We start from the raw sequence: 26,984 nt of genomic DNA on the forward strand, positions 1-26,984 counted from the left end.
ATGCATGTTATTCCTCGTAGGTTCGCCCATGTTAGAGGAGGAAAATTTGTCATTAGCATCCAGCAAGGAGCATAATTTTGGACTCATCATGAAAGAAAGTTCAAGATTTTTTTAGCTATTCAAACCCATAACGTTTATTCTTTGTATGGTATTAAGTGCCTTCAAATACCAAATAATCATCTGCCTTTTCAGATTATTGCATTGTTGAATCTTCTATTTGTTATTTATCTTTTATTTATTATGAAATAAGAGAAAAAAAATTAAGACTGTTCATTAAGTTCAAGTCAAATGGAACTAAATAAGGATAAATAAGGCTATAAACTGAATTAAAATAGATCAAAACTATTGAGTCAGTTCAATTTTATTACCACTAAAAATTTGATATTTGCAACTAAAGTTTTAAATACATAATTACTAATTGGAATATAATTAAAGCTACTTAAAGAAGCATTAGTTAGGGTGTAATTGAACTGAGTCAAGTTGAACAATAAGAGGTTCAAGCTTGGCTCGATTGGTTCCCTAAGCTCAAGCTCAAGTCGAATGTGATTCGAACTTTAATTTTTAAGCTCGATATTGATTTGTAATGACATTAAATAATTCTCGGATGACTTGAATTCGGTTGGAAAATAATTCATTTAAAAGTTAAATGAGTTTAGTTTTAGCTTGATTCATTAACACAATATTTATAATTCATTTGATATATATATAAACGAGCCTTTTAATGAATTTATTCACGAGTTTCTTAACGAACATGTTCATAGTCTCTAAATGAATATGCTTGCAAATTCATGAATTGATAATATTTTTGAATTTGAAATCAGACTCGAGCTTGACTCGTTAACTTAATTGAACAAACTCGAATGATTTTTTTTTTAAGCCAAGATTCGAATAGTTCGTGAGCGCCTTAGCTAGTTTACACCTCTAACATTAGTATATAATATAGTAATCAATTTAAATAATATTTTACATATTAATTTGTTTATAAGTGTAAATATGCAAAAATTACATATTATATTTTAGTTTTCCAGTTTAAATTGATTTAAAAAAAAATAAAATCAAACTAAATTATTTATTATACATATTTAAACAATTCCGGTTCAGTCCGGTTCAGTGTACCGAATCAAACCGTTCTAGCTGGAGTCGGTAGAAACCCGAAAGGGCTTTTGGTTATTTAGGTCGCGATTTCTCTCTCTTCCTCCTCGGACGATCCTTTCCGCTTCTCCTTCGCTCGAGCCTGCCGCTGCCGCCGAAGCACAGCGAACTCCGTCTCCCCTCTATCGCCGCCACCTCCACCTGCAGCAGCAGCATCTCCTTCCTCCTCTCATCGAGTCGTCGTCCACGCGCTACCCTCCTGGGCGTGAGTCTCCTCTGCAGCACGCAGCCGCGCGCCTCCGTCACTCGATGGGGGCTAGTTCCAGGCACTGCGAATGAGGAGAGAGCCGTGTGGTTTGTCTTCGGCGAAGCGAACTAGTAGACCAAGGTTTCTGTGCGAAGGTACGGGGACAATAGCGAGTATGATTCGTTTATTGTTCGTTTTGTAGATTTAAGTTCAATAGATAATACAAAGTGCGATTTTTTTAGGATGAAATATCAAATATGTATTGCCATGTATGTAAGCTATGTAGTTTGCTATGTCCTAATTGCCAGTAAAAAACTTGAATTTATGCATAGAAAATTTTTAACCAAATCAAAATGTGAAATTTTGTGATTTTTAACTCTAAAGCAAACTGTGAAAATCAAACATCTTAGTGGTTTCACAAAGGGAGATTGTGGCCGGGGGTAGGTTTTGCTCTTAGCATGAGGTTTAAGGGTTTCTCTGGTATTCTTCATCATATTCTTGTTAAATTTTTTGATGTACCTTCACTGTTTTTTCTTGTCTAGTGTTTTTAGCTGTGGGAGATCAAGCCACATGGGTTGAAACCCAGAGATTAAGGGGATTATTATTGAGTCTTTGCTTGGTCTCGTGTGAACATTTTGAATTTGGAGAGGATGGAAAACCCATGATTTTTGCTGCTAAAGCAGCAGAAATATTCTAGTATTTTGGTACAAACTGAATGAGAATTTCACATATATGTTCCTTTCTGTCAATAAGTTTCTTCCAATGGATTCTTCAGGACATCGCTGCTATGAAGTATAGTTATTTTGAGGAGGTCTTGATGCCATTGAAATTGTTGATTTTTGCGAAGGAGCAGCCATAATAAAGATGCTGTTTACTTGGACAGTTTGAATAGTCACCTAGTGGTATGCCAAACTTCACTATGAAATTTTTTATGCTCAATGTCAAAACTATCCATTTTGTCCTTTTGGTTGGTCCCAACTTCTCAATTGGAATGGATATAACTCAACAGTAGCCATCGTGCAGATTGTGCTTAGCGGTAGCATAAACTTGTATAATTGGTCCATTCATATCTGAATGTAAACTACTGGTAGGTCTCCTTGTGCACTTGATAAGGCTTGTTAAGGTCATTGTTGGACTGATACTAACATTATCTATCCTAAGTTCAACATGTCAAATAATTAGTGATATGCCATCTTGAAGAAAATGTGTGGAATTCATAGAAGGGATCTTACAATCCCTTTTGATTTCTTTCTGCACTCTATTCTTTGGAAGGGTTTTCATTGATCCCTACACTGACAAGCTGTTTCCCATTTTTCTTTTTTGCAGGAATCAGCAGCGACATAATTATGAACATTGAAATACAAGAAACAAAATTGTGACTCGAACTTCATGATCACTAAGTGATGTGGACAAATGTATTCAGGATTGTACGTATTTAACTTGTGTTTCTTAGTTTTCTCTTTTATGTTAAATATTCACCTTTGATCACTGCACAATATCATATTTTTTTCATTTGGAACAATTCTGCTATTGGATTACTGTGCTAATAATGATTATAAATTCCTTATTTTTTGATTCAACTACAATTTTTTTTGTACTTGAACCATGACTTGAGAAACCAATCACAGAAGGCTAGGATTGAAAGTGTTTCATGATAAAGTGTTTTAATTAGAAATTTACTTATTGCCTTGAAAAAAGACATTTGCCTTTTTCATTCCCAGTCAAGATTGAAATACTAGTCTGTAATGCCTAGTAATAGACTAACAACCGCTATTGGCTGATCTGACAAGTGACCAGTGGGCCACTTCTCAATTTTGGGTAACAGAGCCTGCTGTTCTACATAGCACATGTTGCTATGATATTGCTGGAGGAAGGATAATAAGAAAAATACTAAAATACTTCGAAGTTTTGAGGCATGATCCTTTGAGATTTATTGCCTCAAGCTGCTTGTGAATTGTGATTAATAGGAAACAAGCCCTTCACGAATGCAAACCCTAAATTTAATTTCATTGGGTTTGAAACTTTTGGATCCACTGAAATGATTGAACCAAACACATTGATCATGCACCCATTATGCCACTTATCTGAACTAGGGATAGTAGGAGCTAGGATTAGAAATTGTTTTTTTAAATAGTAGTCTGGATTTGTTGAGAAAGCAATTGAGTTAACTTCAATAAATGCTCACCTGGAATTCTATGTGTCAGGTTAGTAGTGATTTTGTCATTGTAATCCCGTCACAGTTTTCTTTCTTAGATTTAATACTACTTACCCTGTAGAAATTGCATTATTGCTACAAACATTTGTCATACATTTTATTGTATTCTGTACAAAAATCAGTAAAATTCTAGTTTGATAAGTGAATATGTGACACAGTCAAAGAACCTGATTCACATAGGGTATACTGATTATACCAAGGTTTAAAATCTCATTTTGAGTGGGATTTTGGTCCCCAGTTAGAACGAGATGTTTCTGTGAATTCTGACATGCATTTCTGAAAAGAGTGACAGGAGGAAGTGATTGGATCAGAAGAGGAATGAGATGGATTGGAGGAGAAAAGGAAGAATATCGGAGGAGAAGAAAAAACATTGCATGGTTGCGGCATTTGCTCGTTGGAGTGTTACCAAAGTTTTGCGCATTGCAGTGGCTGTTGCTGTTGTGTTCTACGGTTGAGCACCTTTGTCGTCTTGGATAGTGGAAGCCTTGAGCGGCTTTGTGATCTTGGATAGTGGAAGCCTGGAGCAGCTTGTTTGTCTTGGTTGGCAGAAGCCTCGAGTGGGTTTGTTGTATCAAACGAGTTTAAGCTTTGTCAATGCGGTCAAAAGATTTGTTGTCGCAGTCCAAATAGTTTGAGATGGTGCATTGATGCCGGGCAACCCATGATGGCTCAGCGTTTCTGTAGTAGTTTCACAGAGGTTCCACATGCTGGTTGGTGGGTGGAACAAGATGTTTCACTTGTGCTAACTAGTATGGAATAGAATTTAAATCCTAGCTTTGCACCAAACACAGAATGGAACCTTGTTGGGAGCTCTTGTAGATTGTTTTATTTTGGAGCATCATCTTGGAACTTCTAGATTTATAGTATACACATGGAAGTAGTTACTGTATTATGCCAATGTTGGACACAGGATTATTATTTCACCTGTTGTTGTTGTATCCTTGATGATTCTTTACTAGGAATGCATATAGTTGAGCATCATATAGCTTCTTGTTTCGCCACTGAATTGTGAGAATGACTTATATGGCCCTCAAGTAAATTTGGATGCTAATTTGATGGGTGATATAAAAAGTGTCTTCTATTTGGTATCATAAAAAAACATTAGTATTATGATATGGTACATGATCCTTGCTAGGCTTTACCTAAGCTACTTCCACTCATGCCTTCCTATTGTTTGGTTTTCTGCAGGGAGAACTTCAAGCTGTTTCATGGTTCCAGTTTTTACCATGTGAATTTGAACCAAGTTCTCTACCCGAGAAAAGGTGTTACTTATATTGAAATCATTATTTTACTGCTTAATAGTTGTATAGGAACTGATTCATATGTTTTCTTGCTGCATTTCATAACCTTTTTCAGGTTGAAAGCAGATCAGAAAGATGCTGCAAATCATTTGATACTGTCTGTGCATTTACAACTACAAAATGAAGGATTTCTTAGCACATGGACTAACTCTTTTGTTGGTCCATGGGACCCATCTCAAGGGGCACACAACCCTGGTTGGTGTTACCTTGTTTTTTAACCATATATTTTGCACCTTTATCAATGTTTTCTCATGTTTCGCAAAAAAGTTTTGTTGTGAACAGATGAAAGAATCAAACTCTGGCTTTTCCTTCCTGGCCGTCATTCTTCAATATCTGAAAGTGCTCATGCTGCAGTGTCCAAATTGAGAGGTTTTCCTAACATTCCTTTTCCCCCTTAAGTATCTTTATTCCTTACTTTCTGTCAAAATAATCCATTTTCTTGATCAGTCTATTAATTTTTTTGTCATACAATGTTTTTTTGCTCTGAAGTTGTTGGAAATGGACTTTGGTTGGCTCCTGGTGACTCAGAAGAGGTTGGAGTTGCACTTGTTCAGGCTTTAAGGAACTCTATAGAAAGGTTATTTGTCATTCTTGTTAGTTTTGTTTGGGTAGTGGATCTTCATTTATCCATCAACATTATCAAGCCATTGTTTTCCCAACTATTTGGGGTTGGCTATAAGAATCTTCTCCCTCTCTTGAGCTCTATGCAAATCTATATCACTAGTAAGATTCACAATCATATCTATATGACCTGATGTTTATTTCATTCTATTTGATAGAGCATTTGGAGGCCTTTCTTATGGGAGATTTGGAGATGTTTATACCAGATTGCATCCTTTGACATCAAATGTTAGGTCTGTTACACTGATGTCTGTGCTCTTTGGAAATTTGATGCTCTGCTGGATCTACCTCTGGATTCGTTTGCCACATATATATTTTCTATACTTTTATTAAACTATGTGAAAATATCAGTTGCTATTTCTCACTCTCTTACTTAGTAAGCCTAACAAAGCTTCCACTACTAAATTGGGCCAAGTGTCATTTTGTTGATTATTGTGTTGTTTTTGATGCTGAGCATGATTATTACAATGAGCTACAATCTACTTGCTAGGTAATATAGTATTATACTATACAGAAGAAGATCGTATGTAATGGGAAGTTTCAAATGGTCAAGGTTGCATGTGGAAGAATTAACTTGATCAATTTTTTGTGGATTCAAAACATGTAGCTTTACAAGTTATTTTTTGAAGACAACTACTATTCAAAAATGATGATCTGATTAGTAGACAACTAATTTTACATTTCATTAATTTTTACAGTGACTTTAGATAAATGTTAGATTCTATCACCACTAATTTGATTAAAATGGTGGGAACTAGTGATGGGTTCCAGTACCCTGGCTCAAACAAAAAAGTAGTGAGGGGGCCAGTTTGGTTGTTTTGTCTTGGCAATGAATTTGAGATATGAAGTGGTCAGATCTATTAGTGAACCTTCAGCAACTCTTTCTGCAGTTGCAAACATACTGTGATTTTATCTGCCTCTTGGTCCCATAAATGTTCATTAGTTGATGAAAATAAATGGTGTCATATGCTGTACTATATCTGCAGAGTGATGCTTGTATTGATACATACCTGACTGCTGCAGTTTTTTTCTGAGTTTGTTGGGTTTGTCAGCTAACTTATCTGTCCCATTATGAACATTATGTAAGATCACTCACCTATCTTTCCATGATAATAAAGAGAATAACAGAAATGGTGGTTATTATACCATTTAGAGTTTTTGACAGAGGAACACCATCTGCTGGAATCTACTACATATTCGTTTCTGCACATTCTGATTCTCTATAATGCTTCAAAAGTGTTGAATGCAATCAGATGGTAATATCATATTTGCTCACATATTATTGCTTCTTTAATAAAATACTACAGTTTTTGGAGTGCTGAATTTTATGCTGTTTTCTTTTCTTTGAACTCCTGGATTTGTCTAGTTAGATTCTGCTACATCTATATATCCTTATCTTTCAGCTATGCTTCCACATTAATACTCTAGTATTTCTATAGGAGGCCGCAGCCAACAATTGAATTCTCCTTCACTGCGACTGAAGAGGCAATCTACGTTCATGCTGTTGTATCTGCAAAGTTAGTTAGCCTCACAGGACCATCATTTTACTTGGTTATTTGATACTTAATTCTTATATAATTGACATTTATTTTTTAATTGTTTCTGCCATGGTATATAGGCATATTCGAGGACTTTGCAATAGTGACATTGAAAAATTGCTATGGCATTGCTCTTCTCACTCAATCAAAGATGGGATACCAGGTGCGATTTTGATGTTTATCTTATGCATTATACCATTTTCGTTCATTTGACGATATGTAAATTTGATTTGCTTAGTTGAGTGATAATGTTTTCTTAAAATAAACTGATGTATGCCATCATGGCATGTTTTTCAGACTGTCTTTTCTCTATATGTTTTTTTGTTGAATCAGCACATTGTTGACAAGCACTGTCTCATTTTGTGTAAACGAGGCAGTTAGCATTCGTCTTTATACACTCTAATGCTTCACCACTGGTGGACACAAGATTAGGAAAGGGACAAATTCCATTAACATTTTTTTCAATGGTGCAAAATACTAAAAAAGATTAAAATTTTTTTTAAAGTTGCACCTCTCCCTTGTGTTCCCCCCCTGGCTTCACCTGTTCACCTTTTGCCAATTTAGAATTTGGATATTAGCTAGATAACTTCTATTCCTTGTAATCTTTACACATCTTCTCTTTGTTGTTTGATTATATCCAGTTTTCAACTAATCTTTTTTCTCTTCCTAAGTAGTAAGAATGTCTTATTTGTGGTTGCACCAGTCTAATACGGTTTTAATAAACTTTGGTTCATTTGTCAATGTTTATGAGCATTATGACTCTCTATGGGCAGTTCTGCTGCTGTTGACAACTTATAGATTGTCAATGCTAATTGCACATTCGGGTAACAATCCTAGATCATTGATTTCTTAACTATTTCCAATCTAGAATAGTCCTTGATTGTCAACTTTTTAACCATTCCAAATCTACAGATTATGCTCTTATGTTTTTTACCTGTGTTTGATTATACTACATTTTCCCTGGCAATTATTAGTGCCTTACCTGCAAAATGACTGAAATGATTGAAATAACAAGGAGCTTCAATCACAATTTTGGTTCGGCTGTAAGTATAACCATATAATTGGAATCAAACTGCAGTTGGCAAAGTTTCAGTTGAAATTGCAAATTGCAAAAGTCACTTCAATCTTTAAAGCAAGGAGCCAATTATTGTGATACTTTTCTATTCCAACTCTGTTTATCGGCTAAAAGTGACAAGTGAATGGGTATTTTACCACTTTACCTCAGTTATTTGTGTGTGTTGACTAAAGCGCTTCAGATTCAATCTAAGAGCAGTGCTTGTTTGGTTAACATTGCCTTGACCTCCATGAGAAGCAAAATTTACAAATTTGGCCTGACTGAATTAGGACATTATCCCAACTTTACTTTATCTTTTACTTGTGTTTTCTTGTCCTTTACCTCTTATTTTGACTATGAATCTCCAATACTGGATTCAGTCAACATGACAGATATAGATAGCTTGTAATATGCAAATAGTTGGACGACCAGTGGAGTATGAGAGATAAGGACCTATTGTTTTTCTTCTGGTAGCTCAAGTATTTATTGGCAAATAGGATTAAAAACCTTGTCTGACCCTAAATCTATGGTCCAAGATTGATGGAGGGATCCTTGTCATGAAATGTAACAATAAGTTGGCTGTTCCAGAAGTTTCGTCTTGCTTTCATTCTTCATCCATTTATTTTTGTAAATCATAGATCATGACCAATTATTGTTACACTAGTATTTATTTGGATGGTTTTTGTTAATCCGCCAATCTGATGCTATTATGCTAGCCTGAACTTGGTAATCATGACAGTTATTGTTTCCCCTACTGGCATGCGTGGTAGGCTCACAGGATGCTGTCCTAGTGATCTGGTGAAGCAAGTATATGGCAGGTACTTCATCCTTGAGTTCTATCTTATCTTATGAAAGGTTAAAATAATATGAGAAGTTTCCTAAAAACTTTCTTCTACTGTGTAGTTTGCTATCCTCTTTTTTTTTTTTTTGAAGTTTACTTTCTCCATTGTCCTCCCATTCTGCTAAAGGCTTTTTTTTTTTAAACCTTATGCTAAACTAACAAAACCCCATGTTTTGAAGAATGCTATAAATTCAATTGGTTTCCTAATTGGTTATAATGAATAGTGAAAATGCTTAGATTTTAATTCAATTGGTTTCCTAATTGCTTTATACTTGTATTTATTCATTAATAATGTACGTGGAATAGGATTATATATTTAAACTCATTGGAAGTTTGCAACTAAGGGGATTATATGCTTGATCTCACTGTGTTTTGATGTTCGCAACTGTTGGAATGCCATACTGTGCATTCTTAGGAAAAAAAACTCTGGCATGGATTGATACTTTAAAGATTAAATCTTGAAATAAACAAATAATCATGTGATTGCATGTCGTTGGCTGCTAAATCTCTAGTGTATTTTTTGCTGGCTATCCCTTCTGCAAGTTGATCCTGTGCAAGTATTATTCAAAATTCTTTAATTTGATTGAATTTGGATCAAGCTGAAATTTTATATCTCAAGTTAAATATGTGAACTAATGAAAACTTAAAAACCAGCGAGCCAAATTGAGACAAAGATCTAATTCGAAGGCTAATGGATTATTTGATCTAAAACCTTATATGAAATATATGCTATCTCAGAAGTTGCAGTACACAACTTGCATGAAAATTTGTCATTGGTAGAGGTACATTCAAAGATGTCCAACTAGGCCCAAAATAAGCAAAGGTTTCTGCATTTCTTGTGGTGCATATCATATTAGGTCACTCTTTTTTTTTAAATCTTAGTGGGATAGTTATTATAAAAATTAGATGACATAGTAGGTGCTGCTGGATGAGTCATTAAAATGGTGCACTTTTTAAATGGTTGGAATTACGATGAAGATGAAATATTTTAAAAATGAATTCAAATCAACAGTGACTACCTAGACCTAAAATGGCTAGTCCCACAGGTTCATATTGGCCACTAATTAATCATCGTGATAAATCATGTATACTGTTGAAGGTTGAAGTTGATGGCTATAATCATGGGATCTGTTGGAAAACCAAACACTATTAAAATATGCCTTTAAAAGCTGTATTTTCTTTATTATTTCTTGAATAACTTGGGTGCATTTGATTTTGTAATATTTCTTGTATGTCTTCTAGACCTATATTGAATATAATGGAAGTCAGTTATATGCTTTTGTGCTTTTATGGGTAGAAAAGATGGCAATTGGCAGTAGCCTTAGTGTAGAAAGGGACATAAATTGCATAACCAAGTTATGATTCAATTAAGCTACTGTTATCCTAGCCATAAAGTTAGAATTAGTTTTTTTTTTTACTTTTGATTTATGAGTTTGCTAACCTTGTTCAACATTGTCAGAAAGCTAAAGTCATCAAATGGCATTCCAATTGGGTCTCATATGACTCCATCTTCTAACAATCAACTCAGAGGGCAAAGATTTTATGTTGAAGTTACCCTTGGCTGCCGTTCTTCGTCTAGTGACAATATTATGGGAGCTAACAATCAAAATAGCAATACTTGCAATATTCATGAAGAAGATTCTCATCTTATTGAAGCCTGTAGAACCCAACAGAAGAATGGAATTGTGGATCAACTTCCAGCCCTTGAAAGGACATTCATTTATCCAGCAGAAGCTGTGTTGATCCCTCTGATGCACAGGGCCTTTGCCCGATCCTCTAATAAGAGGTACTAACACTTTTTTTTTTTTTTTGGAATCATAAGCTTGCTTTCAGTCTGTCCCATTATCTTCTTCTGTTTGCAGCCTGTGGTTGAGGCATTGGGTGGGAACATCATTATCTGAGATGTGGCACTTATGGAATTTTTCTGATTCGTCTCAACTTGAACTCTGGTTAGTCTTTTCTTCTTTTGCCAGCTTTTCAACTTGTTGAACGCATAAGGTGCACTGGGATTTCAGTGTTCTAGTTAATGTTTTTACTATGAAAATATAAAGCATGACATAAGTGGTGCCATGTTTTTGTATTTTTTTTTTCCAATTATGCAGATTTCATTATATCTCTTCTTTTTATCCTATTTATTTAACATGCATTTATTTGTAAAACGAATTGTTAAAACTAGTGAATATTTGGTAGGTTGACGATTTGTCTGCAAAATCAGAAACATTTTTGTTTGAGCTTTTATTTTAGGTTTTCTACCTTACATGCATTATTTTTAACTTTTATATGTTCTTATTTAAATTCTATGTTTCAGTTTTTTTTAATTAAATTTGATACTAATTTTCACACCATTGGACCACTCATTTGAGGCACTGGATTCCATCAGGGAGATCTATTGTTGTTTTTATTGGTTATACCATAATCAGTGCTGATGTGTCTTTCTTTACTTGTCAGACATATGTGGTGTATTTGTCTAGGTATTTACAGCTTTTGAAAATGTTAACTGAGAACTTGCCTTGTCCCATGTCTGGCAATGCTATGTTTTTAGAAAAGGTAATATAATGTCATTTAGTGATTGTCAAAAGTACAATAGTGTGGATATTCTGATACAAAATTGTCAGCAGTGAACACTATTGTGATTTTACTTATTGTTGTGAAATTTCATGAATCTTGAATCACCTTGATTGAAAAGAGCAATGCAGCTTGTACCACTTGGAATTTGTGGTGATATCATGATTCCAGAAAAATATTTTGTAGTCTGTTTTTTCGAAAATGATTAAAAGTTTTGTGGAGCAGTAATGTGGATCTAGGTTTTGAATTGGATGCAGTCTTCTTTAGTTCAGCCTCACAGTGTAATGATTTCAATATAATTTCATTTATAGTTTGGAAAATCAACAAGTGGTAGGGTCGAGTTCTTAATTCAGATCAGAGCTTTCATTTTTCTTGTATTTATCGAGATATATCTTCTGTGGAAATGAACTATAACTAGATCCTGTATCAACTAGTTCCAGATTAATTGTGGAGGAATCAGTAGAATGAAAGCCTCAGTTTTGCTTGTTCTATAATTATGAAATTAACTTTGAAACAACTTCATATATTGCTACTTTACTTGCTATTTCACATAATTTCTTATGTGCTTGTCTTCTTGTTCTAACTTGGTACACTGTTACTTAGCCTGGCGATTGGAAATGCTTCTAATGCTGAACCTTTCAGTGGGCTGGGAGTAGAATTTAGTCATTTGCTGCAGCAAAAACAGTATAACAGTAGTAGTAATAGCATAACTAGTAGCATCAGCAGCATAAGTAGAACATCAAGTGAAAGTGAGCATGCTATGGCTGTTGGAGATGGTGATCTTGAAGCTGATGCTGACTCTGTCACATGTAGACAATCTGGCTTGTCAACCAATGATCAAATTGAGAATGATGGTCACAGAAAGGTATTCTTAAGTCATCATAATTTTTATTTATAGTATATAACCTGCAATTAGTATTTTTTAAAATTCATTTAGATGACTTTTGGTGATACTTGGATATCACTACTCATCTTACCTTCTTATCTAGATACTTGTTCACACATGGATGACTCATCATTGTCTCTGTCATCATTTACATATCCATCATAACTATTAACTTCCTGCTGGTTTAATGAACTTATTATAATTGATATGTTTGAAGTACCTTTTACCAATTTATGTGATTTTTAACTAGTTAAGCTATATTAACCAGGTTCTATCTATGCATATTACACAATTAAGTCTTGTTTTGTTCAAACGTTTTCACATAAATACCACTTCCAGTCAAATTGTCAAAGTGGGCATTCTAGGAAAGGTGAAAGAAGATTGTATACATTCAACTCAAGGTTTAAGATACTGTTTGGACCAGTTCTTTTACTACGACTATAGATCTCAGAGCGATGATCTAGCTCTAACTTGTTTTCAAGTCTGTTTGTATTTTTCTTTAGTAATATCTGAAGGTACATGAATGTATATCACCTCACATGCTATTTTCATGCTGATGCGACATGTTATGAGGAAGAGAAATTTCAGCCTTGAATTTATTTGTGTATTATCAATGTTTTGTACACTGATTTGATAATGTTCAAAGATCAAGCATTGCCCAACCAAAGTAACTTTTCATGCTTTCTTGATTCCTTCTAAATTGTATTATTTATTTGACATTTCTTTATTTGTTCTTGATGATGCCAATATGTTCTTAGGCCTCTAAGCGTCCCCGCACTATTCTCTCTGAAACCTCAGTTCAAACTGACACACTATTAAGTGGAACAATCCAGGATCCATTTGCATCAGACTATAGCATTGCCGAAGTAGACAACTCGGCTGCTGCTGGCTTACATGTTAGATCGCAGTGGGATTGGGATGATGATGATAGAGGCATTGGCATGGATATCCAAACTCTCCTATCTGAATTTGGAGCTTTTGATGACTTTTTTGAGGATGATTTTTTGGCTTTTGGTGAGGTATGGTTTAATGGCCATTTCTTTCATTATTCTTTTTCCTGTTATGTGCTTGATTTAGTTAGAAATCAATATATCTAGTTCTGATATTAGCTGCTAGTAGCTCTTGTCAAAATATGCATAACCTTTTTTATTTTCATATAGAATGATGTTTTATTTTATGATTATATTGGTTAAGATTCATAGACGATGAACTTCTTTTATTATACAACTTTAGTTTATGTTGTTTCAGCAGCTTCTTATTCACTTGGAGCTAGTGCAAGAACAAATCGCAATGGAAGTAGTTCATTCATTTGATTTGAAAGAATAGACTCGAATAAATATGGTTAACAAATTAAGAATTCTGCCAGTTTATTTAGGAATCTAACTAATTTCTTAGACATGATAATCAGAGAACATGAGAAAATACATGTTTTATTGGGGTTGTGGAGGGAGGGAATAGGAGGGCAATGTATGCAAAGAAGCCAAAAAGAAATGACCTTGTTGTTGTAACTTTTATTGGATAGTCATTCTTTCCCATGATGCACACACATCTCTATTTTTCTCACTCCATTGTTTAAAGAAACAATGACTTGATTGTTTTAGAATACGGAATAAAACAAAAGCTAGAATATATCTTCTACAATGGCCATTCTTTCCCATGATGCAAACACATTTCTATTTTTCTCACTCCATTGTCTAAAGAAACAATGACTTGATTGTCTTAGAATATAGAATAAAACAAAAACTAGTGTATATCTTCTATATTGGTTGGTTCATTTGTTGCATAGCCTTTTACACTTTTCTTTTATTGCTGGTTCAACCATTTACTTATTCATTTGTTCTTTGGGACTTGAGTCCTGAAGAATTGCTATCATGTATAAGGTATGTGCTCAGTCAGATATCTTTAAATTACAAGGAAACAATCATATCAATGTCACTGCCAAAGATGTTTGGATGGATGCTTAGCTAAACTTGTGATACTGTATTTAGGGTGCCCATTATTGGTTTCAAACTCTTTACCAAACATAAATTTCGGATTTAGTGTGGTTTTGAATTTGTTCGGGGTTGGTTTCATTTGTAAATTCATTTGTTTTTTGGTAATTCCAAGAGGAAACCTAAGTAAACTGTTTTCTAGCTGGATCAATCAATCATTTTTTTCCCACTGGAAAATTGTTAAACTATAAAATTGTTAAACTAATTAAACTATAGTTAATTGCTTCATCTCATATCCAAAGTTGAACAAAGCAACAATTTTTAGTTGGATTTAGTCTTGTTTCAGTATTAATGAGTTTGTATTTGGTCTATCCAATGTATGTTGGAATTTTTGTTTTATGTATATACTAGAATTAATAGTTTAGTCATACATTGGGTATTTTCGTCATTTCTTTCTTATGTTGTAATCCTATATATATAGGTATAGTTGTTCTCTTTTTCTGAAAATATACATCTAGCTTCATCTCTCTTAACATGATACTAGAACAAGTTCTATTCTAGGCTTAGCTTTTTCTCTAATCCCCTTAGTAGGTTTTGTAGTTGTTGTGATGATGTTACCTCTCTCATGTCTAGATGTCACAATACTCTAATTTTTGCTGATCCATGCCATGTGACCTTCTCTCCACTCGGTTATTTGGACTGAAATATGACTATTTGAAATGGGTATATATCTTAGTGCATGATGCCTAATTTCCTAAAAATTTTACACCATCAATTTGGGAGTCATTGACTGACTTAAAGCACCAATATCTGAGTGTGCTTGTCTGAAAACGAGCATAGAGATAAACGGTCAAAATAACATACTTCTCCAGAAATTCCTTTAGTTGGGTCAAACACATTGCTGATTAGAATGCCTCCCTTCTTGACAAGTGCCTTGACATCTTCATTTTACTCCAGGTCGTCCTCAACCACAACCACCGTTCCCCAAATCCACCACTAACAATGATGTCAGCTTTGTCAAGTGGGCATTCTCTGTTGCTGATGCTTTTGTCCTCTTATCCTCCATTGTGGTTTTCTGTAACATTTGCTTGCATAACTCTGTGAGTTGTTTTTCTTGTGTCTCTTATAGTAACTAGTGATGGACTATACTATCCATCAAGGTCAGCAAGCAAAAAATGTAGAACATAGTAGATGTAACACACAACATCAAAAATTAAGAGGGTTTAGATCGTAAGAAGATTATATTCCTATAAAAAAGGATGACAGTAGTAAAAAGTATTAGATATGAAACATTTATTCTTCACTATCAACATTTCGACTCTTTTTTCCTCTGTCTCAAGTAGATGTTCTATTTTAGATGCTTTATTTGTTAAATTTTCATCTTTTTTATTTGATAGGTTTAAATTTTCATCTTGTTGTATATAGATGGTTGTCTAATTTTTCAATATCTACCTTCTCTTGGGGCGAAAGTTATATTTTTTACTCTATTTCTTGTCACATCTTCAGTTCTCTCAATGTAAAATGACTAAAGATTTAATCTCCTAAAAATTCTTCTTTAAACTATATTTTTTACTCTATTTCTTGTCACATCTTCATTTCTTTCAATGTCACATCTTGTTTTACTATATTTCTTGACACCTTTATCACTCCTGACTGCAATCGCCTTGGTATCAAATGACGCCCACTCTATGACCTTCTAACCATAGACTTGCACAAGATCCTTGCCAGCATTGCCGACCTCCACAATGTAGGTTTGCACTGATGCTTGGATACTCAAACCTAACTCCGTTGCGACCTTAGTTGCACCGTTTGACCTGCCCACATCACATGGCTGATAGTCGCCATCAACCTCAGCGCTCGCCCTCTTCTTCTGACCTTGACCTTGCCACTTGAATAATCTTGCCTTTTGCTGACTACCCTCTTGCATTTGAGCTGGAGCTTATTGGGCCAAAATAAGTTCCATGGAAGGTGATCGAAGGAAGGGTGCCCTCTGCCTAGGTAAACAGAGGATAGAAACCAAAATGCTTCTTTATACACTTTTCTTGACTAGGCATGCTTCTTTTATTGGAAAGATTTATTGTAATATTTTCTTTTCTTCCTTTTATATTCCCAATTGTTGGCCTATTACTATAACATTTGAGCCATGCTTAATTGGCACGATTTACATTCAGTTTCTTTGTTTTTGTAAATTAAAATTCGTATTTCTATGCAAGGGGAAGTCTTGTTCTTTGTTTTGATTTTTTTCTTGTTAACATTGGGGAACTTTTGATACCATATAATTTTCGTCAACTTTTAGCCACCAGGTACGGCGGAGTCGCAGACCCTTGTATTTCCAGCTGCTGAGTTTGGAGACATAACTGGTAGTCCTTGTAATGGAGTTTCAGAAGTACCTGAACAAAATCTTGGTCATCCTAGTATTCCAACTTTAGAAGGTTTGAACCATCAGATGGTAACCCCTGCAGAGGACACGATTTCCACAAAAGCAGAAGCTCTAAAGGATATTGGACCGCCACCACTTGCAAGTTCAGTACAGACCAATGGTAAATTTGACTACCTGATGAAAGCAGAAGCTGTAATGACATTTGCTCCTGAATATGCTCCAGTGGAGGCCCCTGCTATTGAGCTATCCACATCTATTTTCAAAAATCCATATTTACCTAGATCAAAAATGCTTGAGAGTTCCAGCTCTAGTTCTAGTTCTTATATATATAATGCGACGCCTCCCATCTACATGGACTCTTCTGAAGAAAAGTCTGAGAAAGCAACAAATCTCCCATTAGGCGAATTGGGACACGAGGGTATTTCTTCTGCCAAATCTTCTAAGTTATATATGCATGTAGCCTCTGGAACAGAAAATAAAAGTAAAAGACCAGTTAATAATGATGTGACATCAAGCAATGGAGAAGGGTTGTCTCCTATATCAGGCGTGAAACCAACAACTGCCGTCATATCAGTCCAAAAGAAAAATGACTACATGGAAACTGGTGGTTTCTTGTTTCCTGCAAAGACTGTGTTCGCGACAAATATTGAGTGTATGATCTACCAAACTTTCATGTGCAAGTTAAGACATACATTGTTGTCTCTTAAGAACAGAATTCCTATCAGCTTGAGACATTCATTGTCAGATCTAGTCCAAGGTGACACTAATGTTAAATCAGATATAGTAAAGCATGAGCCGAGGAAAAAAGATAATATAACCGTCAGATTAGCTGGTGATATTGATGGTGGGGTGCAAGATGGACCATTTACTACACAAGTAGGTGTTTGGCGCTCTGTTGGTGCACCTAAAATTGCAAAATCTTCACGTGTCTCTGAGTGCTTGCCTTTGTTGCCGCTTAATACATTGGGTGATGAAGGCATAAATTTCCATGTGCAAAAGCAACCTCTTCAGGATCTGCTTGATTCCATAACCTTTTTAGTTCAGCAAGCTGTGTCCCTTGTAGACTTCTCACTTGATACTAATGATGGTTATGGCTCCTATTACTGGCTTGGGATACAAGAACAACGGAGGCGTAATTTTTCTTGTGGACCATCCATGATTCATGCTGGATGTGGTGGACTTATTTCAACATGCCATTCCTTGGATATTGCTGGTTTAGACTTAATTGATCCGCTTTCTGCTGATGTAAGATTCCAGATAAACTCCACAGCATTTTTTTGTCTGCATTGCTGCTTATAATTCTTCTGTTCTGTATTCATGCATTGATGATCTAGATGCCTTTCTTACTAGCATTTTGGAACAATTGAACTGATATTGACAAGCCATCAGCCAATCAACTTAGAATGGTATGGCAGCTCCTTTCTTCAAATCACCCATTATGAATAATATAACCCCAGCTAAATTGAGTCAATCCAGGTGTTTGACTTAGGTCACATTAGTCCAATTTGTCCACCCACACGATCACACATGAGTGGGAGTCATGATATTAAGAAGGATATCTTTCGAACAGGCTGAGCTTTTGAAATAAGTGATTTCTCGCTTGCCCTATCAATTTTAAAATGTTTTTCACATGATGACCTCTTAATCCCTTGTTGCTAGTGTACTCACCTGTTTAAATGTGTTGGGACTCTAGCTCTAGTGGCTTGCTATTTGGATGGATTCGGCTTTCTTCAAAGTGATATGAGAGCTCTTGGGTGCTTTGTGTGAGGGGTTATTTCAAAAGTGTCATGTTATGGCTTCTTAGATTCACCACACGAGGGTGTGCACATGTTTAAATGTGGTAGGATTCCCACCTAAGTGGCACAACATTTTGGTTAAATTAGGCTCTCCTAGTGAACAAAATTGAAGAGACTGTACCTTAAATTGGTGTGCCGCCTTCTTGGACAAGATTTGTTTTCTTCTTGATCACTTTGGAGCCTGAAGTTGAACACCAATAACAAGCTTCCTGTATATTTTTGTGTGGGTGCTATGATTGGGCATGCAAGGGGTCCTGTACATTGGAGAATTCCCCAAGGTGAAGGTGTCCTATGGTGACTGATGAAATGTTCCATGATTGAATTGATAAACATGTAAATCTTTTATTTGTTAGAAAATTTGTCCCCTTTGTCAATGAAGGAAGATGAGTACAAAGCTTTTTATGGACTTGAATTTTGATTTTTATTTATGTTGTTTTCCTCTTTCACGGTCAATGGACTTTTTGTTTGCACTGTTAAACTGCTATTGTGTTGTTTTGCAACAAGATAATTTGTTTTACTTGTCAGTAAATCTCATATCAGCAGATTCTCTAGAAGCTTTTGGTCCTCTGCTTAATTTTTTTAGATTAAAGCCCTGTAGGCATTCAATATGTCATTAATTAGGTACTACAGATTAACTAGTTAATTTGCTCCCTTAATGCATAGAGCCCATAGCCATTCAGAAAGTTGGGTTTTAATATACTTATATTCTTTCTACAGATTCCAGCATCCTCTGTTATGAGTTTGTTGCAGTCAGATATAAAGGCAGCTTTGAAATCTGCTTTTGGAAGTTTGGATGGTCCATTATCTGTAATTGATTGGTGCAAAGGTCGTTACCATTATAGTGATTCAGGAACTCCAGCTGATGGAAATGAACCTAAAGATTCTTCTGGTGCATTTTCTTTAGTTGGAGAGCCAATAAGCCCTCCCCAATCAACTACCACATCTTCCACAAGAGGTAAGCTACATCATCTCACTTATACACAGTGTTTTCATTAACACTTGCTTGTAATTTGTGAACATAGAGAGAGCAAGAAATGATGAGTCATCACAACGGCGATTGAATCAAGAATCGTACAACCCAGAGTCCGATCAGCAGAAGATTTTTTCTCGCATCAAGCCAACAACCTTGGTGCTCCCGCAGCCAAATATACTTGTGGGGTATGCTTTTGACTAGCTTCTATGCATATGGCAAATTTATTTTATCTCGAGCAAATCTATGCGAGTCCATATTGGGGAACTTATTTGTTTATCACAGGTACCAGGATGATTGGCTGAAGACATCAGTAAACTCTCTCCGTTTCTGGGAGAAGGCTCCTTTAGAACCTTACGCTTCATCAAAGCCGGTGAGTCAGTAGCAGTTATGAAGAACTTTCCTTTTTTTAGATGTAATCGATTGCTATATGCTTTAAGTTTTGAAATGTTGAGGGATGATTGCATTTGCAGGTTACTTACTATGCATTATGTCCTGATACAGACCTCCTAACTTCTGCAGCTGTTGATTTTTTTCATCAGCTAGGCACTGGTAAGTTTTCTTACTCATATTTGTTTTTTAAACTCTGTTTTTTTAGCTCAGACTGAATTTTTTAACAATTGCAATTTCTGTTATGATATCATAAAAGGAAACCAGGTAATCATGGTTGAATAGACAATTCATCCATGAATCAACTATGGATTTGAGTACTTTCATTATACCCGTGTTTGTTGCAACTATTTCAGCTGCATGGATCTTCTCCTAAATTATCCATTGAATTCATGTGAGACTATAATACTTGTTATATCCACTTTGAGCACTTCAAATTGGTAGTTTGAATATTGTGTTTCAACATTACCATGTGAACCTAATTGTCTTGCTAGTTGAAATGTTTTTCTTGTCTATAGAGCATAGGTCACTACCAATGATATAAATATCTGAATATGGTCTTTCAATGGATTTCATTTATCCACTCGTCAATTTTTAGAATCATTAAATTTGTGACATTATGAGTGATTTTCTGCCTGAGTTTCTGCTAAATCTGGAACTATGTTTCATGGAAATGTTGTCTAAGAAAAAGGTGATTGGTCATAGACTCAGTTACTTGGTCATAACAATCAGATATGAAGCAGAGAGGTCCAGATTTGTTTTCAAGGAGAATATGGAAGCATATGACATGCCTATCAACTTAGTCGTGTTTGAAATAAGTTGTATAGTCTCATATCCTTATCTGTTAGTGTATAGTCTTATATCCTCTGTCATTGGGAACTCTGTGCTGCAACACCCCTTCTCCTCCCTCTCTGCAAGTGTTGAACATGCCATACACTTCTTCTGAATAACAGTAACTTTTTCCAACCTGTTTAGTGGCACTCGATTTGTGTGACAAGTTGAACATGGAAGATATACATGATCTGTTTTGTTAAAGTTGTTGCTGACCTGAGCTTAATTTTTCTGGTAAATGAAATTCATTAGGAAGAATCTTTATAAAATTATATCATCCATCAACAAATGGTCTACTGTAAATTAGTCACCTTATTATGATTTGGGAACAATATTGCATGACTCGTGAAGTTTCATGCTGGTATCCCTTTTTGGATGAAAAAGGATCAAAGAAACAAAAGATAAATGTGCCTGTGATTGTGCCTAAGTATTTGAAAAATGCATATCAGGATTGCTACGTTGAATAAATTAAAATAGTGTCATCGTCATCCTAAAGGCGTGTTAGGTCAATTATTTAGGTTGGCTAAATGAATATCATCCCTTCATTAAACCAAATATAATGATATATTGCTAAGTAATCATGATTGCCAAAACTATCTCATATGAAGATAGTTATGTTTAGTCATCATCAGGTTTAGTATATGAACAAGAAGTTTTGGATAATTTGAGTGAAGCTAAAGTAAGGAAAGAAGGAAATTAATCAAAATATAGCTCTTAATGATTTGTGTCTGAAAAGAGGTTCTCAGCCATATGAAGTTTTTTTGCTCTATGTGATATATTAAGATTGGCAGTGCTGATTATAACCAAACATTGAAAAGTCTTAGCCTAGGTTAAGTTTGATATGTATATAGATCTCAAAGGTTTTATTAGGATAGGATCTTCAATTATGATTTAACAATTTCACGGTTTGCTTAACTGATACATTTCTCATTTTTGTTTTTCTTCCAACAGTTTATGAGATGTGCAAATTAGGATCACATTCACCTCAGTTTACTGGAGGACAAATAGAATCATCTCCTGGAACCCGTTTGTCTTCTGGGCTCGTTGTTGTTGATTGCCCCCAAGAAGTGAAGATTCCTAGCAATCAGATAAATGCTATCAGCTCAATTTATGATTACTTCTTATCTCTTTCGAAAAGTTGGAAGCCAAAGAATTTTATCAATTCCCTTACAAAGGTTATCAAGGAGTTAAAATTTTCTTCAAATACATTAGCCAATCAAAAAGAATGCAGCACATCTTGTACTGTGAGTATTTATTATCTTTTTTATTTATTTATTTTTCTAACCTTTTTGGTGCTTAAAAGTATTTGATGATTTCTATAGATCAAATTTTCTGATCTCCTATTCTTATTTTACTTTTTCTTGGTGAAAGTGTGAAACTTACACAAACAGGTCAAGATACAATCTTGATGAATGGATTATGTAGCTTCCACTTCCTAAATGATCATTATTATACAATCTTGATCAATGGATTATGTAGCTTCCACAATTATTATACTATCTTCACTTGTAAAGCCGAGCAGAAAGTATATCATGTGAATACCATCTTGGCTTTCATGTCTTGATTACATTTATTTTCCCCCTACCTTTTTGTTTCTGCTTAAAGCATTATAAGTGGCAATCTAAGTTTTGTGCTTTAAGTTCTTGTAAAGCCTAGTAATAATGTATCATGTAAAAACATTAGAATGGTATAATATGGAAAATAACTCTTCTTGTATAGCTGTCAACATTGTGTCATGTAAAAGCATTGGAATTGTATGATATGGCAAATTGCCAGCCCTGTCATCTTGGTTAATCTCAGTTACATGAATTCCCTTTGTCACTATATTTTAGTTGAAAGCCTTATAAGTTATAATGTAAATTTGGTGATATTGTGTAAACCTCTTCTCACTACTTTTCACAGCTATATCATCTGTAAAAATCCTTTGGACAATTTTCAAGATATTGTAATATTTTCTTTTAACCTCCAATGCAACTGGTCCTGATGTTCACAAAAGTGGTCTGGAGACATTTGGTTATCTCGCATCGAATTGAAAATTCATGTATAAAGCACGCCATTTGTTTGAATAGATACATCAAGAAATTATGAAAGTGACAATGGAAAAGCAGTAACCTTTATAGGTGCTGAGGGAAATTAACTGAATTGAGTGGAAGTAAAGACATGGTGAATCTAATTGTTGACCATGTTTCCCATCCAAAATCCCATATGCATAGTGAAAAGATCTTCCTCTCATTCCTGTACCTTCCATGAAATGTGAAACCCAACTAGAACTTATCATGAGATTGTGTTTCATGCGATTTCTTTCTTGGATACATGCAGCTGAAATAACAATTAGGATCCATCTCTAAAAAATTCATCAATGGCTACATGATATAATGTAAATGAAATAAACTTCACAGTTTTGGAAGAGAAATGTGTTTCAATGTTGTAGTTTTTAATGTTAAGTGAAATAAACTTTGAGCTAATTGCAATGTATTTTCTTTGGTTATTCATGTTATCTCATTTTAGCTGGTGTTAGTGTATTGGAATGGAAATTTTAGATTAAATAAGATGATGACACTTTGATCATCTTTGTGATGTTCGTAGGTGGTGTATGTTGTATGTCCTTTCCCTGATCCTATGGCAATTCTGCAAACTTTGGTCGAGTGCTCTGCTGCTCTTGGATCAGTTGCTTTTTTACCGGATAAGGATAGGCGATCCTTATTATATTCTCAAGTTGTCAAGGCCTTGAACTCCACTGCAGCTGTTGATGACGCATCAGCTTCAAATGTCCTAATGCTCTCAGGATTTACTGCCCCCAAGCTTGTTTTGCAAATTATTACTGTTGAAACATTATTAAAAATTTATCGGCCAACTAGTGAACTTGCCATTCTGAAGGACATAGCTTTTACTGTATACAACAAGGCTCGAAGGATTCCTCGGTATACTTCAAGTGTTGACACGTTTCAAACATCTTTCTCAGGAAGGTCTTCACTAATGCATGTGACTTCCATAGCTGGACTTTCAAAGGATTGCCTTGCTCCACGCATGTCAGGATCATCACTTTCAAGAGACGGTGAAATTGACAATGCATTGAGGCCTGGCTCATGGGATAATTCATGGCAAACATCAAGGATTGGAGGATTAAGTTTTGAACAAAATAGATCTTTAGATATGTGTGGGGTAGATGATGCTAGGTACATGTTTGAACCACTTTTCATATTGGCAGAACCTGGCTCTGTGGAGCATGGAGCAATCCCTACTACTTTTGGCACTCCAGCTTCAGAACCTTCAAGTCTGAAAACCGCTGATGATGCTGGTGGAATATACTCTCAAAGTTCAACTTCAGTTTCCAGTTCCGACACTGGAACAACTTCTGCGGTTGATGGATCAGAACATGACAATAAATCACCAAGTCTTCATTGTTGTTATGGGTGGACCGAAGATTGGCGCTGGTTGGTCTGCATTTGGACAGATGCTAGAGGAGAGTTTCTTGATAGCTGCATCTTTCCTTTTGGTGGCATCAGCAGCCGTCAGGACACAAAGGTTCTCCAAAGCATTTTTGTTCAAATTCTGCAACAAGGCTGTCAAATATTATCATCCTGTTGTGATACCGGTCTTGCTCGACCAAGGGACATAGTAATCACACGTTTTGGATGCTTCTTTGAGCTTGAATGTCAAGGTATTCGAATATTTACAACTTAGGCTTCTTTATTAACTCAGAAATATTTGCAACTTTTTTCCTTTCATGTACAGAGTGGCAGAATGCTATTTTTTCCTTTGGTGGAAATGACATCAAGAAATGGCCACTGCAACTTCGACGGGCCACACCTGATATAGTTTCATCAAGCAACAATTCATCTTCGCTACAGCAGCATGATTTGGTCATGATTCAAGAAAGGAATTTACCTACATCACCTAGCCCTTCTTTGTACAGTCCTCATTCTAAGTCCAGCTTTAACAAGAGTGGTATGGGACAACCTAATTCCAAAAAGCAGCTCTTGATAGGACAAACCGGGTTGGATAGCTCAAGGAGTACACTGCAGCTGATACAGAGCATCAGCTTAGTCGGAGTTTCTATCGACCACACGTTGCATCTGATTCTTCAGTCAGATCCTTCATCAGGTAAACTTATACCGGAAAGCAGCACATTATCATAACATGGTCCATCTTACTGCATTGGTAGAATTGTTTTTTATTGAACATAATTTCATGAATCTGCAAAAATGATTCCTTGTCTGGAAAGTTTCAAACTGATACTGCTAATATTCATAATGTGTCAATATGACCTAGATCCTTGCAAATCCGTTAGTCTCATCCCTATCTATGCCTTTCATATTCGGTCCTAATCTACATATTGAGTATCCTATTCAAGTCACTTTTAGATGTAGAGAAGTTCCACAATGGTTTCTTCTAAAGATCATGATTCAGGTTGTTGAATAGTCTATAACAAAAGAGATCGATGCAAGATCTTAAGTTTGTACCAAGCTCAACTAAGCATATCTATGCTTGTAGTTAAAACTTAAAATCATTTTTAGAAAAATACTGTAAATATTTTTATCGATAACACTCATTTCAAATCAAACTGTTTGTGTTGCATTATTGGTTTATACAGGTGCACCACAAAGCGGCAGCTCTAGCGCGCACAGCTACTTGGAAGGATTTAGCCCGGTGAAGTCTCTTGGATCAATGCAGGCATCATATCTTCTTATTCCGTCGCCTAATATGCGCTGTCTCCCGCCGCTCCCCATGCATCTTCCGACATGCCTTACTTCCGAATCTCCGCCTCTTGCTCACCTACTGCACAGCAAAGGATCTGCGATCCCCTTGGCAGTCGGTTACATCGTATCCAAAGCAGTTCCTTCAATGAGGCAAGATTTGGGAGAGACGACGAGAGAAGACTGGCCCTCTATTCTTTCAGTCTGCCTTGTCGATCACTACGGAAGCAACACTAACCACATGCAGGAGAGGATGACCCGAGGAAGTAGCAACACTAGTGCATTAAAGCAAGTTAGGTCCTCAGCTCCGGAAGCAGGCAACAAAGACTACGAACTGGAGACGCATATCGTTTTGGAGTCGGTAGCAGCCGAGCTTCACTCCCTTTCCTGGATGACAGTTAGCCCCGTCTATCTCGAACGGCGTACAGCATTGCCTTTTCACTGCGACATGCTTCTTAGACTCAGAAGGCTGTTACATTATGCCGATAAAGAACTCAGTAAGCCGCCAGAAAATACTCAGCAAGTCTAGCCAGCTTTCGTCGGCCCATTCATGATGTATCACCATTCGCTGAGATGAGATGTTAAAATAGAGAAGACTTCATGTATAGTGTATTCATATTCACCCAGAATGCAATAGCTCTGCGTGATACATTGATGCTTCTAACGTTTGTTCCACTAATCTTGTCGTCGTCGTCGTTGTCGTCGACGACAAACTTAACTTAATCCTTAGTTGTTTCTCAGAAAGCTTCACCAGCAGAGATAGTAGAGCTTGGTGTTTACTTGAGCAGAAAACCTGGAGTGAAGAGTTTCAACCTGCTGTGTTTTCTCAGGTCTCTTTAGTGTTGCAGTTTTGGTTATGAGTGTGGATGCCATGTTGTATCAGGCCGGTTGATCTAATTTACATGTGATTTATAAAATAATAATTCAGTGAAAATTCATCAAAAATACTGTTTTATTATTTGCTTTCAATTTTTATTTTTAAAAACAAAAGGGCAAAAATTTCGTTTTTTGTTTTTGAAATAATCAAGATGATGTTATATTTTTTATTTATTTTTATCATTCCATGCATGATTATCTAATTATTCTCCAGTATATTATGTTTATTATTATCTTCCTTTTGTATTTTTTATTTAAATCTTGAATTAAGAATTTATCATAACTATGAAATTGTATATTTTTTATTCCATTAAAAAAAAATCGATAGTGCATTAGCACACTTTCAAAAAGGGTTCGTCGAGGATTGAACCCGGTCCAGTTGGACCGCACCCACTTCCACTTCGACTTCGGCCTGCAAGCAAAACGCCACAACCCGGGACCCACCAGCCCCGACCACGTAATCCAGCGTCAGAATCTTAGAATTCCATAAATAGGAATAATCTATTTCCGACCGGTCCAGGCAGACCGGACCGTATCTATCATGTCGGATCATCCATGAATAGGAGTAATCTAATTCGAGCTGTCCGTCCGGTCCGAAATCAGACCGGACAAAATCTACCATGTCGGTCCCGACACCTGCCCTATCCCGCACCCACGTCCACTTCCACTTCGGCACGTAATCCAGCGTCATAATTTTAGGATTTAAATAAACTTCCATAAATAGGAATAATCTAATATCTCTCGGTCCAGGCA

General features: G+C 35.8%; 1 protein-coding gene across 3 annotated transcripts; it reads left to right on the top strand.

Annotated features, from left to right (window-relative positions):
* The first annotated feature begins 1,258 nt into the window (after window positions 1-1,258).
* LOC141823551 (mediator of RNA polymerase II transcription subunit 13) lies at window positions 1,259-26,249 on the top strand. 3 transcript variants are annotated; one of them, XM_074710854.1, is made up of 24 exons: window positions 1,259-1,494; window positions 2,115-2,241; window positions 2,666-2,766; window positions 4,743-4,816; window positions 4,911-5,050; window positions 5,138-5,224; window positions 5,345-5,432; window positions 5,635-5,709; window positions 6,916-6,993; window positions 7,095-7,177; window positions 8,808-8,886; window positions 10,369-10,695; window positions 10,772-10,858; window positions 12,078-12,339; window positions 13,119-13,379; window positions 16,588-17,916; window positions 19,185-19,422; window positions 19,490-19,625; window positions 19,723-19,810; window positions 19,911-19,989; window positions 21,610-21,902; window positions 23,245-24,319; window positions 24,394-24,762; window positions 25,253-26,249. In XM_074710854.1, exons 3-24 carry the CDS (start codon window positions 2,743-2,745, stop codon window positions 25,882-25,884), a joined length of 5,904 nt encoding a protein of 1,967 aa, XP_074566955.1. In that variant the 5' UTR covers window positions 1,259-1,494; window positions 2,115-2,241; window positions 2,666-2,742; the 3' UTR covers window positions 25,885-26,249. The 3 variants fall into 3 exon arrangements, with proteins under 3 accessions (XP_074566955.1, XP_074566956.1, XP_074566957.1); XM_074710855.1 differs by lacking the exon at window positions 2,115-2,241; XM_074710856.1 differs by lacking the exons at window positions 1,259-1,494; window positions 2,115-2,241; window positions 2,666-2,766; ... (4 more) ...; window positions 5,635-5,709; window positions 8,808-8,886 and having other exon boundaries at window positions 6,913-6,993.
* The last annotated feature ends 735 nt before the right edge of the window (window positions 26,250-26,984 follow it).

The sequence above is a fragment of the Curcuma longa genome, chromosome 3 (genome assembly GCF_044706935.1).
Source record: "Curcuma longa cultivar G26 ecotype Majalengka, Jawa Barat chromosome 3, ITB_CL_G26_1.1, whole genome shotgun sequence".
NCBI classification, from domain to species: Eukaryota; Viridiplantae; Streptophyta; class Magnoliopsida; order Zingiberales; family Zingiberaceae; genus Curcuma; species Curcuma longa.

Coding starts and splice junctions, on each gene's coding strand:
- LOC141823551 (XM_074710854.1), top strand. CDS start 2,743: ATGTGGACAAATGTATTCAGGATT. Junction 17,917..19,184: donor TTGATCCGCTTTCTGCTGAT/GTAAGATTCCAG, acceptor TTCTTTCTACAG/ATTCCAGCATCCTCTGTTAT. Junction 19,626..19,722: donor CAGCCAAATATACTTGTGGG/GTATGCTTTTGA, acceptor TGTTTATCACAG/GTACCAGGATGATTGGCTGA.